The 19,564-nt window shown below is 35.1% G+C and overlaps 1 protein-coding gene across 4 annotated transcripts in view; it reads left to right on the forward strand.

Annotated features, from left to right (window-relative positions):
* The window catches only part of NETO1 (neuropilin and tolloid like 1), a 112,801-nt gene extending 97,390 nt beyond the window's left edge, over positions 1-15,411 (forward strand). The window contains exons 8-12 of one of the 4 annotated variants that reach the window (XR_009345980.1): positions 527-640; positions 8,426-8,984; positions 9,975-10,049; positions 10,772-10,818; positions 10,917-15,411. Coding sequence is in view for 3 of the 4 variants with exons in the window: in XM_059140189.1 (XP_058996172.1) it covers positions 527-640; positions 8,426-8,984; positions 9,975-10,035 (734 nt within the window). In the remaining variant the exon portion in view is untranslated. Of the gene's footprint in view, positions 1-526; positions 641-8,425; positions 8,985-9,974; positions 10,050-10,771 lie in introns of all 4 variants that reach the window. The other 3 variants (XM_059140189.1, XM_059140190.1, XM_059140191.1) reach the window with 3 other exon arrangements.
* Positions 15,412-19,564: the final 4,153 nt, after the last annotated feature.

Here is a 19,564-nt window from a genome sequence, read left to right on the forward strand (position 1 = left end):
TGAATTTCCGTGGTATTCTTTGTTTTGTTCATGTGCTTCAGTGATAGTATAAGGATGTTTGATACATACTTTCTTCATTAGTATTTTGCAAGTCTGTGCTTTATGCAATTATTTCAATGTTAATTGAATGAAGACTTTTTACACAATACTACATTTGTACAGACAGAATTTCAGTGTAAAGCATAGCATTATCCATGTAGCAGACACTTTATTTTTGTTAAATGAATGCACCGTGTCAAAGAAAAAAAGACCCATAGAAATAATGTATTTCATTTTTATGATGGAAACCCCCTGTGCCAGTTTTATAAACTACGCACATCTAGAGAAGTGCCAGCCCTGTTAGCAACACAAGGAATAATTACCACAATGGCAGCACTTCTGAGAACAGAATGTCAGGTGATTTATCTCAATTTGACGGGAAATTATCATTCTACTGTTTTTGTTTTTAGATTTGCAATATGAGTGATTTACTAGAGTATCAGGTCTAACTTTTTTCTTCATTTTCCTTTCCTACTCTTATCTTTAGCTCCCTGTGAAGGCAATACATTCTTCTGCCACAGTAACATGTGTATTAACAATACACTGGTCTGCAATGGACTCCAGAACTGTGTGTATCCTTGGGACGAGAATCACTGTAAAGGTAATGATCAAAAATCTGCAGAAGTCCTCTGCCCGTAGAGTGGGAAGCCTTTATTAGGATGTGGAAATGTATCAGAGTGACTTGAAAATTGATATGCATATGGGTTTTGTGGAGCCTCCTGTATATTTTGTAATTTATGTGCAAACGTCTTTCTTTGCTTTTGCCAGAAGTTTCCTTATTCATTAATGTATAGTAGAGAATCTTTAACATTTGAATGCTCATTAAAGACACCTTGTTAGCACCTGCAGAGCCCTGGAGAGGAAAGGCAGCTTTTAGTGCAGCGTGTTTTTCCTGTCAGACCTGGTGCCTTTCCTTTGTGCCTGCACCTCTCACCAGTCTGTCTTCTCGGGACTGTGTGCATGTACTCCAGGGGGAAGGTGCACTGAAGGAACACTTGTGCTTTCAGATACTTCCAGCCACTTAACTTGACTTCAGTTTTGCTACCAAAATGCTTTTCTTCCTTTCCAATGAAAATAGCTCCCAATATCCCTGCTCCCTTTTCTAGCTTGAACACAAAGGTCTGTTTATGTAGATAACAATCCATGGGTTGGCTATGAATGTTGCGTGTTTTAGTTAAGTTGAAAAATGCCAGGCATATTCTTTTATTCAGGTTCAATATTAAATGATTTGTAAAGGGAAATAACAGGCAATCAACCCTTTCCTGCTTCAAGTGCAGTATTGTCTACTAAAATGTCTTCTGTCGATGGAAGCCAAGAGACATCACCATAGTAGGCATGGTTCATGGTCAAGGAGAAAGGCATATGCAGCCTTGATTATTTTGATGGTGGAAGTAGATGATTATTCAAGGAACCACTTCTAAATGATGGGAGAGTAAGTTATCTGTGTAGTAGAATCTTAAATTAGTGTCATTAATGATTGGTAGTAATAAGCTTTATTTGCCCAATGGGATTTGTTCCCACACATGTAGGACCATTTGACATGAGAGAGAAGTGAACAGAATGTGAATGGATAGGTTTTTTGAGCTTCCATGTTTATCTTCTCCAGATGGCAAGACCACTATTTTGATTTCTACTTCATTCTCTTGCAGGGAACACACCTTTACCATTTCGATCTTTGTGACAGGCTACCCTCAGAGATATTGCGAATTCCATTCTAGACCACCACAATAAAGCTAATGTAGCAATAAAGCGAGTCAAATGAATTTTTTGGTTTCCTAGCAGATATAAAATCTGTTTACGCTACACCGCAGTCTATTAAGGATTTGATAGCAGTATGTGTATAGAGGCAATGCATTATGCAGCTTAATTAAAAAGTATTTACTGCTGAAAACTGCTAGCCATCACAAAACCTTTCAGCAAGTCAAAAATCTGTGATCACAGGTCACCGTAATAAATATAGTAATAATGAAAATGTTTGCAATATTGCAAGAATTATCAAAATGTGACACAGCAAAACAAAGTGAGCAAATGTCATTGGGGAAGGGTGTTGATAGACTTCCTTGATGCAGGATCGCTACAAACCTTCAGTTGTCGAAAACAGTATCTGTGAAGTGCAACAAGGTGACGTGTGAGGAAAGGAGCCTACCTGTAGTTTACTGGAGTTAGTACCACAGACTAACACAGGGCGTGTCCTAGAAAATGTCCCATGTGCTCTTGAAAAGAATGCATGTTGCCATTATTAGGTGGCTTGCTCTAGTGATGTAGGTTTACAGCATTGTTCAAGTTTTCTGTTTCTGTTTTCATTTTCGACCATATTTTATCTATTTTTTTTTTACATTTGAACTTTATTTTTGTTTTGTTTTATTTTTTTTTTTAGTGTTCCAAAATCATTGCTTATGCATGACACTCAGTGCTCTATGCAATATGTGCCCTCCTTAATACCCACCACCAAATTAAGTGTTAATCAACTGTTTACATTGTCATAAGGTTTCCAGTCAACAGAAGGCTGTTAGTAGTTAGCTTTTGGAGGAGTCAAAGTTGTACATGGATTTTTAAAAACACATGGATTGTGTCCCTAACCCCTGCATTGTTAAAGGTCAATTATATATTTGGTATGTAACTGAATACTCGGTCAGTAGGTCCAGTTTAGGTATAGACTGATCCCGGTATTTATTTATTTTTCCATTTCATTTTATTTTATTTCTTTTCAGTGTTCCAACATTCATTGTTTATGCACCACACCCAGTGTTCCATGTAATATGTGCCCTCCTTAATACCCGCCACCAGGCTCACCCAACCCTCCCACTTTCCACCCCTCCAGAACCCTCAGTTTGTTTCTCAGAGTCCACAGTCTCTCATGCTTCGTCTCCACCTCCAATTTCCCCCAGTTCACCTTTCCTTTCCTTCTCCTAATGTCCTCCATGTTGTTCTTTATGCTCCACAAGTAAGTGAAACCATATAATTGACTCTCTCTGCTTGACTTATTTAACTCAGCATAACCTTTTCCAGTCCCATCCATGTTGATATAAAAGTTGGGTATTCATCCTTTCTGATGAAGACATAATATTCCATAGTATATATGGACCACATCTTCTTTATCCATTCATCCATTGAAGGGCATCTTGGCTCTTTCCAAAGTTTGGCAGCTGTGCCCATTGATGCTATGAACATTGGGGCACAGATGGCCCTTGTTTCACTACATCTGGATCTTTGGAATAAATATCCAGTAGTGCAATTGCAGGGTCATAGGGAATCTCTATTTTTAATTTCTTAAGGAATCTCCACACTGTTTTCCAAAATGGCTGCACTAACTTGCATTCCCACCAGCAGTGCAAGAGGTTTCCCCTTTCTCCACATCCTCTCCAATACTTGTTATTTACTGTCTTGTTGATTTGGGCCATTCTAACTGGTGTAAGCTGGTATCTCAATGTGGTTTTGATTTGAATTTCCCTGATGGCTAATGATGATGGACATTTTACCATGTGTCTTGGAGAAGTATCTGTTCATGTCTCTGCCCATTTTTTGATGTGATTATCTGTTTTGTGTATGCTGAGTTTGAGGAGTTCTTTATAGATCTTGAATATCAGTCCTTAGTCTGTAGTGTCATTTGCGAATATCTTCTCCCATTCCGTGGGTTGCCTCTGTGTTTTGTTGACAGTTTCCTTTGCTGTGCAGAAGCTTTTGATCTTGATGAAGTCTCAAAAGTTCATTTTTGCTTTTGTTTCCTTTGCCTTTGGAGACATATCTTGAAAGAAGTTGTTGTGACCAATGTCAAGGAGATTACTGCCTTGTTCTCCTCTAAGATTTTGATAGATTCCTGCCTCACATTGAGGTCTTTTATCCATTTTCAGTTTATCTTTGGATCCAACTGTACATTAAAAAGATTATCCACCATGACCAGGTGGGATTCATCCATCAGATGCAAGGGTGGTTCAACATTCGCAAATCAATCAATGTGATAGAACAAATCAGTAAGAGAAGAGAGAAGAACCACATGGTCCTCTCAATCAATGCAGAAAAAGCATTTGACAAGATAGAGAATCTGTTCCCTGATTAAAACCCTTCTAAGTATAGGGATAGAGGGGACATTCCTCAACTTCATAGAATCTATCTATGAAAAAACCCACAGAAAATATCATCCTCAATGGGGAAAAACTGACAGCCTTCCCTTTGAGATCAGGAACACGAGAAGGATGTCCACTCTCATCACTCTTGTTCAACATAGTATGAGAAGTCCTAGCAACAGCAATCAGACAACAAAAAGAAATAAAAAGTATTCAAGTTGGCAATGAAGAAGTCAAACTCTCTCTCTTTGCAGATGACATTATATTTTATATTTTATCTATTTTTGAAAGTACCTGTTCAATTCTCCAACTATTATGAATTTTCTGCTTTCTTCATTTCTGTATATTTTCATTATATGTATTTTTGAGCTAGTTATTATGTCCATATATGTTTAAAATTGTTGTATTTTTCTGATGGCTTGGCCCTCTTATTGATCATTAAAAACCAATCACTTTTTGTTTTATTTTGTCTAATGTTAGCACATTCACTCCAGCTTTCTTCTAAATGCAGTTTGTATACTCAATCTTTTTCTATCCTTTTGTTTTCAGTCCATCTGTATCTTTGAACATAGAGTATGTTTAATGTAGACAGTATACAGTTGGATCTTATTTTTTAATCCAGTCTGACAATATTTGCCTTTTGATTAGATTGTTTAATCCACTCATATTTAGTGGTGCTATTGATGTATATTTGGATTTACATCAGCTACTTTACTTCTTTTCTCCTCTATGTCCCACGTATTTTTGTTCCTCTTTTCTTCTTTTATTGGTCTCTTTTGCTATAAGTGAATACATTTTAGTGTAACATTTTAATTCCTTTAGTGACTTTTTAAAAAATTTTTTCAATTTATTTATTTCAGAAAAACAGTATTCATTTTTTTTTTTGAGTTATTTTCTTAGTGATTATTTTAGGTCTTACAACACAAAGCCTAACTTCTCAGAATGTATTTCAGATTTATACTAATTTAAGAACATTATTTCAATACAGCTCTGTTCTCTTTCTATTTACCTGTTACTTTTGTCCATATTATTTTTATGTATTTTCAAATCAAATAATGCATTGCTGTGTTATTACTTTACATAATTTTAGAGCAAGAATATATTATGCAGTTCATTACATAACACTTCTTCTTTACCATTTATGATTCTCTTCTTTTGTTTTTGTAGATTCACATTCCCGTCTGATGTCACTTCTTATTCCAGGACAGTTTTGCTCCTACCTACATCACTTGTATTGTTAATACCAAATATTTACTATTTCTATAAGTTATAGGCCCAACATTACAATTTTATATGTATGACATTACTCTTTTAAGAAGTTAAGGGAAGAATGCCAAAGATATATGCAACTATATAGTTCTTTGTAATTTTGCATATAATGGCCTTTATTGGCATTATTTATTTGCCTCTTTAATTTGCTCTCTATTTTTTAATTTGGGTTTCAATTAGGGTCTGAAGTCACTTTCAGACCCTAAGCAGCAAGGAAAAAATAACTCCTCACATAGAGGAGTTAATTTCTTTTAATATTTCTTTTAAGGCATTTTTTCAGCATTAAATTATCTTTAGTTTTGTTTACCTGGAAATGTGTATTTTATCCCCATTTTTGAAAGTTAGTATGCTGGATATTAGATAAAAAGTGGTTTTTGTTTTGGTTTTTTGGCCTGCAGCATTTTGAATGTGTCATGCCTCTGTCCCCTGGCCTCCAAAATCTCTGATGATAAATCAGCTATTAATCTGATTGGGGTTCCTTTCTATGTGAAGAGTTATTTTTTCCTTGCTGCTTTCAAGATTTTCTCTTGCAACATTTTTTATCTTATAGGTCAGAGTTGGGTATCAGTTCATTTATCTTACTCAGAATTTGTTGAAATTCTTGGATGGAATTTGCTCACCAAATTTGGGAAGTTTTCACCTTTTATTTATTTATTTGAATGTTTTTCCATTACTTTCTCTCCTTCTTATACTCTCATCCATTAGGTTGGTGCCGTTGATGGTTTGTCTCATTTCTGTTCATTTTTCTGTGTCTTTTGATCTTAGTCTTCTTCAGATTGCATAATTTTCCTTCATCTCTCCTCAAGTTTGCTGTTACTTTCCTCTTTCAGCTGAAATGTACTGCTGAGTCACTCAAATCAAGTTTTTATTTCAGCAACTGTACCATTCAACTCTAGATTTTTCACTTTTTTTCTTTTTTGTAATTTTTGTTTCTCTGTTGCTATTCTGCACGTGATAAGATCTTATCCTCCTATTTTTCTTTACTTCCTTAGCCATTGTTTCCTTTAGTTCCTTGAACATATTTGTAACAAATCATTGTCTGTTAAGTCTGATGTCTGGCCCTCCCCTAGGCTTTTTTCCCCTTGTGTATGAATTGCATTATCCCATTTGTTTACATGCCTTGGGATATTTTATTGGAAACATCATGTTAGATAATGTATTGTAGCAATTCTGGATACTAATTCCTCTCTCCCCAGGGCTTGTTCTACTATCGTTTTTTTGTTTGTTTGTTTGTTTGTTTTGTTTTGTTTTTTGGTTGTTGTTGTTGTTTTGGTTTTTTTTTTTTTTTGTGTGTGTGTGTGTGTGTTAGTGTAGAGTTGGCTGGACTGTTTCAGTGATGTCTGTCACTGATGGTGTTGCATGGAGACCATGCTGTGGGCAAGCATACCATAGCCTCAGATGGCCATGGTTTAGTAAGACACTCTCTGACCATCTTTTTCCTGTCCTGTTTATCTGTCTTTTTTTTTTTATCACACCCAGCTATTATTCTCTATTAATTGCCAAATGATTGTTAGGTCATTTTGGACAGTTCCCAGGAGTGTAAATTGTTCCAATTAAATTCAGTTCCTTTAGTTAGTCTTTGAGTCTTTCAGGGTTAGTCTTTGAGTCTAGGCTTTGTGATTTGTTCTAAACTAGGAGGGTTTTCTTTATTTTCCTGGTATTTTATGTTAAATTTCTACCTGTTCTAGTGTCTGGCTCATTGCTACTGTGGAGCTTGACAGTCTCTTCTTAAATCGCTTCCCAGAAAATGTCTGTTGTTTTGAGATATCCTTAGGTTTGAACTTTTCCACACTGTTTCAAAAAATGTAACTTTCTTTGGGGAAAGCTATAGTGTTCTCTGTTCTTGTGGCCTGCCTCCCTTCTTTGCCAAAGTGTCTGCATTACTGCTTTGGGTGCTGAAAGGAGGCAGGGATAGTGACCAACTTCTTTTGGAGTAACACCTCTGCTTTATGAGTAGGGTACAGAGTGAGGGTGGTAACCTCTTATCTTCTGAGCTTGCCTCTCTAGGCAGTTCGACTCAATGAGTGAGCTTGGGCAAAGGTGATGGGAGACACATATTCTCAGCCTTCTGCACCTGGTGTAGGGTTTCCATCCTACCAGTGGGGGCTGGGAGGAAGAATGGAACCCTTGATAACTAAGGATCTTTTGCCTAGAATACAGTACGTACCCACACTATGGATTTGGGGGGTGGTGAGAGATGCTTGTGGTTTGTTCCACTTGGGGAGGTACTGTAGCTCTAGGTGGGGAGCATTAGGGAGAGGAAGCCCTGTGCTATTGTCTGAAACCTCCCTAAGTAAGCTTCCATCATGGCAAATTGGGGTGGGGGTAGGGAGTGGGTTTAAAGGATAGATTCTCACTGTTCTTAAAGAAATTTAGTAAATTTCCCTGAATAAATGTACTTCCATTTGCTGTTTCCATTATGACAATATCCAGAAATGATGATAGATGATAGATAGATAGATATAGGTAAAGATATAGTAAGTATAAATATAGATACAGATTTTTGTTTGTTTTTAATTATTTTTACCAGTTGTGGTTGTTTCATTGGGGAAAAGGCCCACAGATGGAGTCATGCTACCATTCCAGAAGTGTCTGTCAAGAAATTTAATTACCTTTTGGTATTAGAATATTGGTGTTATTGTGAGTTCAGTTATTTAACTCAGGAATAAATTCAAAACAATATAGGTAGAGTCGTGTTCCCACTAGTCGAATTTGGATGTTTTCTTATACCTATGAAGAGAAAAATAATTTACTGCTTTTAACATTACTAATTTATTTCCAAATGTCTTGCTAAAGACCTTGTAAGAACTTTTTCAAACGTATGTTGAAAGTAAGGATGCTGGGCAATGGGAGGTCTATCTCTAAGTTTAGAAGATAGGGCCCTTGTGAAAAGGGAAGCTTCTTGTTTATTTTTAAAGATTTGTTCATGTTACTTTAAGCCTGTACAAATTCTCGGCTCAGTGTACACCTTTTTATGTGCTCTGACTACCATATTAATGCATGGTGGATTGTTTCTTGTTTTGTTTGTTGTTTTCACTCTCCTCAACCTGTAGAGAAGAGGAAAACCAGCCTATTGGACCAGCTCACCAACACCAGCGGGACTGTCATTGGCGTGACTTCCTGCATTGTGATCATCCTTATTATCATTTCTGTCATTGTGCAGATCAAACAGCCTCGTAAAAAATATGTCCAAAGGAAATCAGACTTTGACCAGACAGTTTTCCAGGAGGTGTTTGAACCTCCTCATTATGAGTTATGTACTCTAAGAGGGACAGCAGCTACAGCTGACTTTGCAGATGTGGCAGATGACTTTGAAAACTACCATAAACTGCGGAGATCCTCTTCCAAATGCGTTCACGACCATCACTGTGGGTCACAAGTGTCCAGTACGAAAGGCAGCCGCAGTAACCTCAGCACAAGAGATGCTTCTGTCTTGACAGAGATGCCCCCACAGCCCATCAAACCCCTCATCCCGCCCATGAGCAGAAGAAACATCCTCGTCATGAAACACAACTACTCGCAAGATGCTGCAGATGCCTGTGACATTGACGAGATCGAGGAGGTGCCAACGACGAGTCACAGGCTGTCCCGCCACGACAAAGCCGTCCAGCGGTCAGTATCAATAGATTTTTTGATGACACCTAGAACCTGAGGACTGAAATGCCTCCAGAATATTGTGTTCTAGTTGATCTTCTTATTTCAGTTTCTTTTTATAACAATTTAAACCATAGTGTCTCAATTTTTTCCTCTCCCTTTTCCTTTTCAATGCTATCCAGACCCTTCCTAAGTCCTATTTATATACATAGGTGTTTGTGTGTGAGCACACACAGACCAAAGATATGTCATTTATTTCTACACATATCTAGTATTTATTTCTACAAAAATTATGGTTTTAATTTATATTATAAATTTGTATTGCTAATTTGCTGCCATATATTCATGAATTTTGCTTTCATCAATACTTAATATATTTTCAGATATGAAATGCTATTTGGAAATAACTGCCTTACCAAGATGGGTAGCCCATCTTATTAAATAATTTTAATGTAAAAATAACGTATTTTGCAATATGATGTATTATATTTTTTATATGAAAATGAAAATGCCGAAACCCTTTTTTCCCATATCACATGATACTTACATGACAAATTGCATATAATAGTATGATATGCTAAAATACTAAACATTTATATTTAAATGTAGAAAAAATAGTAGAAACATTTGATTCATCTTCAACATAAAGATAATATTATCAGTATCATATTATTAGCCCTAAAATTGGTAAAAATTTTGGGGATGGAAAATTTAATTAAGGGAAAATATATCTATTTTAAACCCCCCAAACCCGAAATACATATGTCCTGTTTTGCATGTTTACTAGCATTCAGTTTGTTTTATAAATGGACATACTTTCTCAATTCATCATGCATCTTCAAAACCTAAAATATTTTCAGTTGATTTAATATTTTTGCATGCTGATGGAAAAAAATCTATTTCCATAATTTTATGAATTTTTAGGAATGTTTTTAAGTAAATATTTGTATGCATATTTATTTTTGTGCAAGTATTACTTTGTTGAATGAAATAGCCATAACATTCCAGGTTCTGCCTGATTGGGTCTCTAAGCAAACATGAATCTGAATACAACACAACTAGGGTCTAAAAAGAAAATTCAAGGTAAGCGAATGCCCTTGGTTCCTTCTCCCACCTTGTTGTATTGTTTTGTTTTGTTTTGTTGCAATTGTCTTGTAGATTTTTTTTTAGGGAATGTGCTCTTTTTTCATTATCTCTTGAGATAAGTGTTTCATAATACTTCATAATCAGAAATATGCTGGATTCAGTGCTGATGGAGTGATGGCTTTTAGCATACACATCTTTAAAATAAATGTTCATATTCTTATCATCAGGCATTGTACTAGAATGTTATTTCAAAAAGGATGTTAAATTAGCAAGTTAAATTTTACATATTTCAAGGTTAAAATTAAAAAATAGTAAATTTTCAAAAAAATCAGAAGAAATGCAAGTTTTTCATAACAAAAACAATGGAATATTGTCTCAATATAACTGAAGTCGACACAAGCAGTTGGTAATTTTCTTATTTAATTTGGCAATATTCTACTCAGATTCATACACTAAGTGTTTGGTGGTATTTATACAGTGTGTGCACTCTTTATTTTTGCATGAATATGTAGCTTATGTCATCAGAGTTAAGTGCAGCATGTTATGCCAGATTCTATGATATCAGATTTGAATGCTTAACAGTGTAAATGTTCCATAAATACTAGCTGTCTATGTGTACATCTATTTTGTGATCAAATACCATAAGAGCTTTACTTTTAGCACTTGATAATCTATATCTCTATTAGACTAATTTGTCTCCAATTAAATTTGCTTGACAGCTAAACTCTTCAAAACACTTCAAGCCTATCAACTATTCTTGAATTAGGTGAATGCATTTCCATGCTCTATATTACCTTGATAAATTCATGTATTTGTATGCATTTTTCACTGGGAGAAAATGTTTTAACTGTGTTTTATTTTCAGAGAAGAACTATTTATACAAACATGGGGACTGTGAAACGAAAATTCTCTAGTGAATTGTGAAAAGTGGACATATTTCTAAATTCATTCCACTGCCTTTATCCAAACTTAAGAATTAGAGACATTTGTTATTCCTTCGGCAAGACATCCCCGCTGCACAATGATATGTTCATTTCATAATTTGGTTGCTGGTCACCAAGTGCTCCTTAGTTTTTAAATACATTTTGAGATTTACTGGAAACTTGAAGAAGAAATTAGTTCCTGATTAAGACTATCCCAATTTTTCTTTTTACTCTTAGTTTCACTTTGTTTCTATGTTGTTTTATGTCCTTGTTATATAATTGTACGTTGTGTGACATGTGAACAACACGATTTTGGATGAACTTTGTGTTACATGTACATTGTTTTCATTAGATAGACTGCTTGAGACTAGTGCGTCCCTGAGGGATTTTGAACATGCTACAGTTAAGAAGTGAAAATATGGACCATGGAAGCACCAGCTAGAGGTTTTATGGACTATTAACATCTATTATTGTATTATGATTAAATGCAGCCAAGAGTCATGAGTAAAAATACCAGATTGCAATAAGAAACATCTGATTTTTTTTTTTTTTTTTTAGTCTTTCCCAATTTCCTTTTTGTTTTATATCAAAGGAAGATACTAAGTTTCAGAAAGAGGTTTTGAAATCAGGTAATTTACCACTCAGACCCATCAGTAGAAATGTTTTTTTGATTAAGCACTTAGCAATATGACTGAATTGACAGTTTGAGAAAATACCCTGCATGTCAGTACTGGATATTTGAGTTGGAAAAATATCCTTTTTATTAGACACATTGTAAAAAGCATGCATTCTCGGATACTGCTGTTACGCTTCCATTTCTTTGTGTCATATGCTTGCTACTTGTAACTTTTTATATAAAAGATATATAAAAATGTATAATAATTTCCTAACGAGTTAAGAAAAATGTTTTCTTCTATTAGAGTGATAAAAAATTGACTTACATAAGTGCACACTTTATATCAACTCTTTCTACCTGTTAGGCTCTAGGATGTCTTTTAGTATTGAGGCTTACTTCTCTAAATTTGATCTCTCAAATTTTATGACTATGTTCTCCTTTTAGAATAGGACAATCTTTTTAAATGCTTTAAAATCACAGGCCCTTTTAAGAACCAAATTATGCCATTCTGAGTTGTTCTCCTACTCAGGCACACATATAATACCGGAAAGCTTACTAATCATGATGTGTTTAATATAAATAAAGCAAAATCATATAATATATTTAATTGTTGTTGAGTCATATACACACTCTCTAAAGTTTGATTTAATAAATGGGTACTTTTTAAATATTCAATGTGTATTCCTAGAAAATAAATTTTAAAAATCAGAATTACTGTAAATCCGCTTACCAACATCTCCAAAACTGCTGAATTCTATGGAAGTCTGTCCTTCAAATAGTGAAGTAGTCTGGTCTATCACAGTTAAAACTTTGTGACTCAAGCCGGCTTTACAAACCTATAGATGAATTACTTGCATCCATCTCTGTTAGGAATTCAATTTCATATATGCTACAGAAACAAATAAATGGGAAAGAAAATAAAATTTTATGATAGAAACATTAAAGAATTATCATAGCAATTCTGAATAACCTGTATTGAAAAAAATGTCAATATACATAAATAATCACTTCCATGAATGTGATACACTGATGTATGGAAAATATATTGAATGTGATAAAGAAAGATTATTTCTATTGTTTTGCTACCTATTTTGTACACAGTTTATGTCACAATCTAGCCTTTAGTATTTGACTTGACTGATTTATTTAGTTGCATGCCAACCCTTATGCCCTTTAATTCAAATTTAATGCACCCACAGATTAATTTTGAAGTGGTTAGCCATATTTTATTTTCCCTATTTAGAAATCTTCATAGGACCACTTACAATTTGAATGAATAATCTCAGAAAAGTACGATATTCATGTCAAGACTTATTTATACAGCAAAAATGGAAAATAAATTAAGTGAACCACTTGACTCTTCACTTGCCTATAGCTGTCCACAGGCAGTTCTCCCTAAATATGCAGAAGGCTCCTGATCTGCTGGTTCAATGCTTAAAGATATTTGCACCAGAAATCCACTCATCAACAACCAAAAATCCAACCACACTAAGTAAAATGACAAAAATGGATTTCTTGTGTATATTTAGTACACAACAGCTCCATGGGAAAACAAAAATATTTCAAGTGAAGACTAGACTAGGTCTCCTCAGTGGTCATACCAAAAAAAAAAAAAAAAAGAAAGAAAGAAAGAAAGAAAAGAAACTTAACAATGGTCATTGATGAATCATAAGAGAAGGTAGTGATGACATGAATCAAATCATGAACGCAGGGACCTGGCGCTCCCTGTTGGCCCTTGATGTAACTCTAGATGCTAGATCTGGGAAACACGGGAGTCCATGATGCCTGGGAAGTCCCTGGAGGAGGCTCTTTAAAAGCCAGGACTGACATTTATCCATATATTATAAATTCCTATTGACAGGCACACCAGATCTTACACCTAAATATCAAACTTTGGTTTAGATTCAAATAGGGAGACACACTGTGGTTAAGGAATGAGGTGTTTTAAGACATTCAAATGTTTCAAGATATTTCAAGTCAAGTTATTTTAATAAATAATGATATTTTTTGATAAAGTGAATTCAAATATGACTTACACAAGTGCTTTATTAATTCCACAAGATGTTCTAAAAGCATAGTTACACGTTAGTTAATTTGAAAATAGCTGTTTTCCTTTTATTTCTTTATTTTTGAATTCACTTTCAAAAACTGGAAGACATATCATGAGTCTATGCAACACCTGTGAAACCCTGCTTTCAGCCTCTTCCATTTGTCCAAGTGCATTTCGATTGCCTAATTCAAGATTGATGTGCTGATTTGGAAATGCGATTTTTTGTACCTGATTTTATATACATGCACTTTCTATGAATCATATTGCAAAATAGAGATATGTAATGTTGATCTTCCATAATTCACTTTCATTTGGTCAGATAATTAAATGTGGCTATAACTGTAACTGGAAATGAGTGTTTTTGGACTTTTAAAGGAGAACAATCCACTTTGTGGAAATGTTGGCTTTTTTGTTTTGCATAACTTTTTTCCACTAAAAATATTTCAATCGGTCTGACTCTATAAACTGTTATTCCTAGTGTTTAATAAAGTTAGGTCTTTGACAAAAACTGAATGAATATTCACGTAAGCTGTTGCATCAACGTCTTTGTTTTTTCCCTTAGGAATTTGGTTTTTCCTCAAATTTGGTAGCTTAAAAAAAATCCCATGAGTGGATTTTCCTCAGCCTCTGAATATCATAATAAATGGCAAAATATGATATTGGTTCCTATTACCTTAATTAAAGTAATGGCAAATAACTTATTTATGTATTAGTGGCAAAATACATAATAGAATTTTATCTTATTATGAAGTTTATATATTTCAATGATGAAAATGATTCCTGTCAGATTCCAGCTCTTGAGGGAGGTTAGGTAAATAAAACCTGTAAAATTCTCTGAATCCTGAATGTATATGATTTGAGGAGTGAGTTTCAGTTTTTTCCAATTTCTCTGAACTGAGCTAGTTTTGATGTCATGTCTACTTATGATTCTTTCTTCCTTTTGTTTGTTTCTATCTGTCACACAATGGCACAGAGAGCTCAGCCAACAAAATGTTAAATAGATGAAGAATAGAAGTATCTATTCTTCTATAGAAGAACTTGGACTTGAATTTATTGTAATTCTCTTATCCATTTAATTAATATTTCCCATTCTTCTCTTAAAGGTTGAAAAAAAGTAGCAAAGCAAGCTATATTGTAAAAATAGCAGAGATGTATTTTTATAAATAATCTTGTTCCATAAATCTGAGGCCCTATGTTAACATAGATTTATCCTGATTCATTTTATTAATGAGTTGTTTAAATCATACTGCAAATTTCTTTAACCTTAACTTTATTTGACTCACTCAAATAAATCCAACAGTGTCATAGAAATACCAATGTGGGTGACCAATGTCAGACGCTCTTCTTAACTCATCAATTTTTTATCAATTCTTAACACCTCAATACAATTTTTTATTGTAGCCTCTGGTTCTGTAATTCCTTGTGCATTATTTAAAAAGCAAATGCCCTCTTAACATGCCTTTAATTTCTCAGAGTTAGGAATAATAAACTCTACCTGCTTCAGACGTATGTCATTTATGAGTGTCTAGGGTTGGTTTTCAGAAAATTGTTTATACAATTATGTAATTAAACCACTGTTTTATATTCCTAGTAATTATGCAATTCAGTATATGCTGGTTTGTCCCTAACTTCTACCGCCTCTCCAAAGTCTGAGCTATGCCATTTTACATTGGTCAATTATTTGAAAAGTTATTTTTTTGTTCTCCAAACAGTCACAGATGTAGACAAAAAACATAACAGCGAGCAGAAAACACAATGTTTAAATTTTTTAAAAGAAAACATTTCTATTATGTCATATTATGAAATTTGTACTTTTTTGTCACTTTCTCATTAAGTTTTTTTTTGTCATTTCTCTATTAAGTTTAATAGCATAGCCAGTCTTTTGATCCTGTACAGTCTATATAGTCTATATACTGAGATTCTGCCTAAGTGATTTGGGGATGAAATAAAAAAAAAAAGAGGCAGCAGTCTGTTGGGGAACATGATTATGGAGTTTCATAGAAGGAAGCGTGTTTAGAGGAGCTAGATCAGAAAAATGAAACCCAAAATTATTTGCCAAGTTTTTCACCTTAAAAAGCTAATTAGCTATCACCTTCATAATTTTGAATGGAAGATAAAATATATTCAATTGTCAAGAGAATGCAACACAGATGATTTTTCTAAGATTTTATTTATTTACTTGAGAGAGGGAGAAAGAGAGAGCATGAACATGAGCAAGCAGCAGGAGGGGCAGAAGGAAGGGGAGAGAAGGAATCCCAGGCAGATTCTGAGCTGAGCAGCGTGGGCTTGGATTTCAGGACCTTGAGCTCACGACCTGAGTGGAAACCAAGAGTCAGCCATCTAAGGGACAGAGCCACCCAGGTACCCACCTTTCCCCGATGATTTCTCATAGTAAAGAAGTTGGTAGCATAAAAATGGGATACAAACATCTTCTCAAGGGGATCGAGAAAGGCTTAATGAATAGCCGTCCTGTTAAGCAGATCTTGAAATTTGGAGACCATCAAATAATGGGCCAAGGAAGTATTTTCACCTAGAGAAATTGGAGCAGGGAGTAGTTGGGAGGCCACATGTTTATTTCAGTTAGCTGGAGCGTAGGAGTAGACAAAAGGAGAAATAGTAAATATAGTTGACAGAGTAGGTTGGCATTTGCATCATGATTTCTGAGTGCACGTAGTTTCATCTAAAGAGGTTCATATTTTATTACAAGGAGAATATTTTAATGCTTCTTAGCATATATGGTTTATGAATTATACTTTAAGTCACATCTTCTGATAGCAGTATGTTTGCTCAATTGAATGAGACTAGAATAAGTAAAGGAAATTAAAGCAATACAAAGGCAAAACATTAAAAAAGAATAGCTGATTGTTAGATATCCAGAAATATCTGTTTTGCTTTTGTTTATTTTCTGCCATATTTTTTTAACTTTCAAGATTATGATTAACTCACTAACCAACCCATTGAGCCCTATGTGCTAAATACCGTATGGAGGGTTTCAAATCAAGTGTTCTGTTGGTCCTGTTAGCAGTCCTAACACTACTAATAACAATACTTGTTGTTACGGTTGTTGTTTTTCTGTTGTACATATGAGGAAATTGAAGAGAGTTTTCTATTAACTTTTCCAAGATTCCATGATGATAAATACGGCACCAACCCTAATGATTAATGTTAGAATCAGCCAACAGTCTTCACCCATGTGCTTATGGCTCTCTAATGGTCAACATGGCACTAGTTCATATCCATAGAAACCCCATAGTTTTGTGTTTTCTCATCTGCAAAAATATGTATTATAGCAGCTTCTCTCTACCCTGTAGCACTTAAGGGTCAAATAATGCATTGGAGGATATTTTTATATCCTATAATACATTATAAATACGTAGTTTTCCCTAAGTCATGTGTAAACTTCATTTATTGCCGACATGGAGCAAGTACATCATCTATAATGAGCAGTGATGAAGAATGATTCCAGCCTTCTTGTCTTCACAGTGAAATGACTGACTCCCAGAACCCACTGATTGTTATTCATTGGAATGGCGTTTTCTCTGATGTTCACTTTGTTACGTTATTTTATTGAGTTCTGAAGTGACCCCAAAAGCCCTAGACATAAGTATACACTGAAATACCAACACTTGAAAGAAAATCCTGTTTTCAATCCCAGCCAATTGCTCAATAGACATTTGCATGATATAAATAGTGGATAAGCGAGCATGTAGACAGTTACATAGAAGATTGCACTCTCCAAGCCACAATTATGATATAAAATGTGGTATAATGCACTAAAAATTATGTGTCCTTTTTGAACAGGAAAAATTCAAACTCAAACTTTAGGTTCACTTCATACTACTTATGTGCTCTTAAAAAAAGCTGTTCACAGTGCACAGTCAATGTGGGTCTATTAAATGAGCAGATGAGTAGAAAAATTACATTTAAGAAGTAACTAAATTTCTTTATTTGACACAGAAGCACTGTCCTGACCTGACACCCGCCCATATATCTAGCCCTTCCTTCTAGAACTTATAGAACTAAGCTGGATTCTAAAGGAAGCCTGAAAAAGTATTGTTTTGTAACTGGTATGATAGGTATACTAGCTTAAAAAAAAAAAAAAACAAACAAAAAAAAAAACAGCAGGTTGTGGTTTCCAAACAAGCACACACAGGATACAAACAAACAAACAGCAATGGTAAGTTTTGAAACACAAAAACTTAGAATAATATTTAAATAGAATTTCTTGAAGTAGCAATACTCATGGATCAATTGATACATATCAATTCAGTATACTTAGGAACCTTGGGTGGTTCATGATTTTTAACTTCTCACACATGCTAACTTTAGAAATGGAAGTGTCTTTTCAAAAATATCACTCTTTAAAATGCAGCTTTTCCAAGCGGCTCATCATTGTTAAGATGTATCCTATGAACACATTTTCCTATAATATATTCACCCAACTTTCTGAAAGGACTGTCTATGTGTTTAAAATGATTCTGTCATTAATTGATAATAAAGTATTTTATAAAATGTTAGTGCCGTTGGGAGAAAACACTCTCTACTCCCTTATAGCCAAGCTTTTTCTCCCATTGACATTGAGACTTATAAAATAGGGAGGTATTTTCTGACCAGACGCTTATCCTTTTGTCTCTTGTAAATGCGTATCATTTATTGAAGGACTGTGTCTGTTGGTGAGATAAACGATCTCACCTTCAATTGACGGCTCTGGATGACAGGCCTGGGAACTGCAAGCCGGTCAGTTCCTTGCCAGCTGGTCCCTGCTCAGATCTCCTATCAGGGCAGTAGAGGAAGACGGAGTCAGCTGAGGACCTCAGAGACTTACTTGCTGTTTGCTTCTGTCCCTGGAACATCCTCCAAGCATCTTCGCTTGGGTTCAACAGCAGCCGCAGGCTCTTTTGGCACCTGGAGACCATGCCTCCTAGCATCCCTCAAAGGTATCTGCAGAACCAGGCCTGCTCTCCTCAAACCGCTGAGCCCTGCCTCCAGGACACCTTCTAGGTTCTGGATTATGAAAAACCTCATTCTGTTCCCATTGTTTCCTGAGCCTGAGGGCTGGTCAGCCTTTACATACCTTATGATCCTTATCCTCTGTTTGTTTTCCTGGCCTTCCAACCTTCGCAACAGATTCCTTTCAACACAAACCCTCTCGATGTATCTGGTACGTTTTCTGTTTTTTACTGGCTGGAGGATTCTGATGGGTTTTACCTGGCATTCTTATCCAAGAGCATTTTGAAATTATTTCCTGAGAGTCTTTTGCTTACCTTATGAAACTTTGCCTAGTTAAATTTCATATGCTGGCTAAATTATTTCTGAAATATTACTTCTAGAGCATGAACTATTAAAATGTATGTGACTATAATGTGTATGTTGGTAATGAACAGGTGTTCTTTTTCATGGGGTGGGTATTTTTCATGCCTTGTTGGGACTTATAAGGGAGGGGGGAGAGGTATCATTTGTAGTAATAGGACTTTGAGATTAAAATCATCATGGATCCTCTTTCTAATTTATATTCCTGATCTAGGCAGGCTCCAGGCAATTTCTTAATTCATTTATGTGCACTGTAATCAATTTTTGTGAGTCTTTAAATTTTACTTTATTCTTCAGGAATAAAGTTTTTGTCAAAATGATTGGACAGTTTTGGTGTGCTGATGCCCTCAGGAGAGCCTAGAGATCCTGCTCTTGTCTATTAGAAGTTTCAGAGCATTTCCTAGGGGCTAATAACTTAAATGTGAACTAATCAGCCACAGAGCTTGGCAAGTTAAAATTTTATAACTTCAGTTTTTCACAGGGAATGCCTTCGGATCTAATCACCTGGTGGTGAGAATTTTAATCCCTCTAAGTCAACCACCATCAAACTTTAATCTCAAGGGAACAGGAAGACATCGACATCTGGCTGATAGGTGAACTGACTAATTTTGAC

Source organism: Mustela lutreola, chromosome 11 (genome assembly GCF_030435805.1).
Source record: "Mustela lutreola isolate mMusLut2 chromosome 11, mMusLut2.pri, whole genome shotgun sequence".
In the NCBI taxonomy this organism is placed as follows: Eukaryota; Metazoa; Chordata; class Mammalia; order Carnivora; family Mustelidae; genus Mustela; species Mustela lutreola.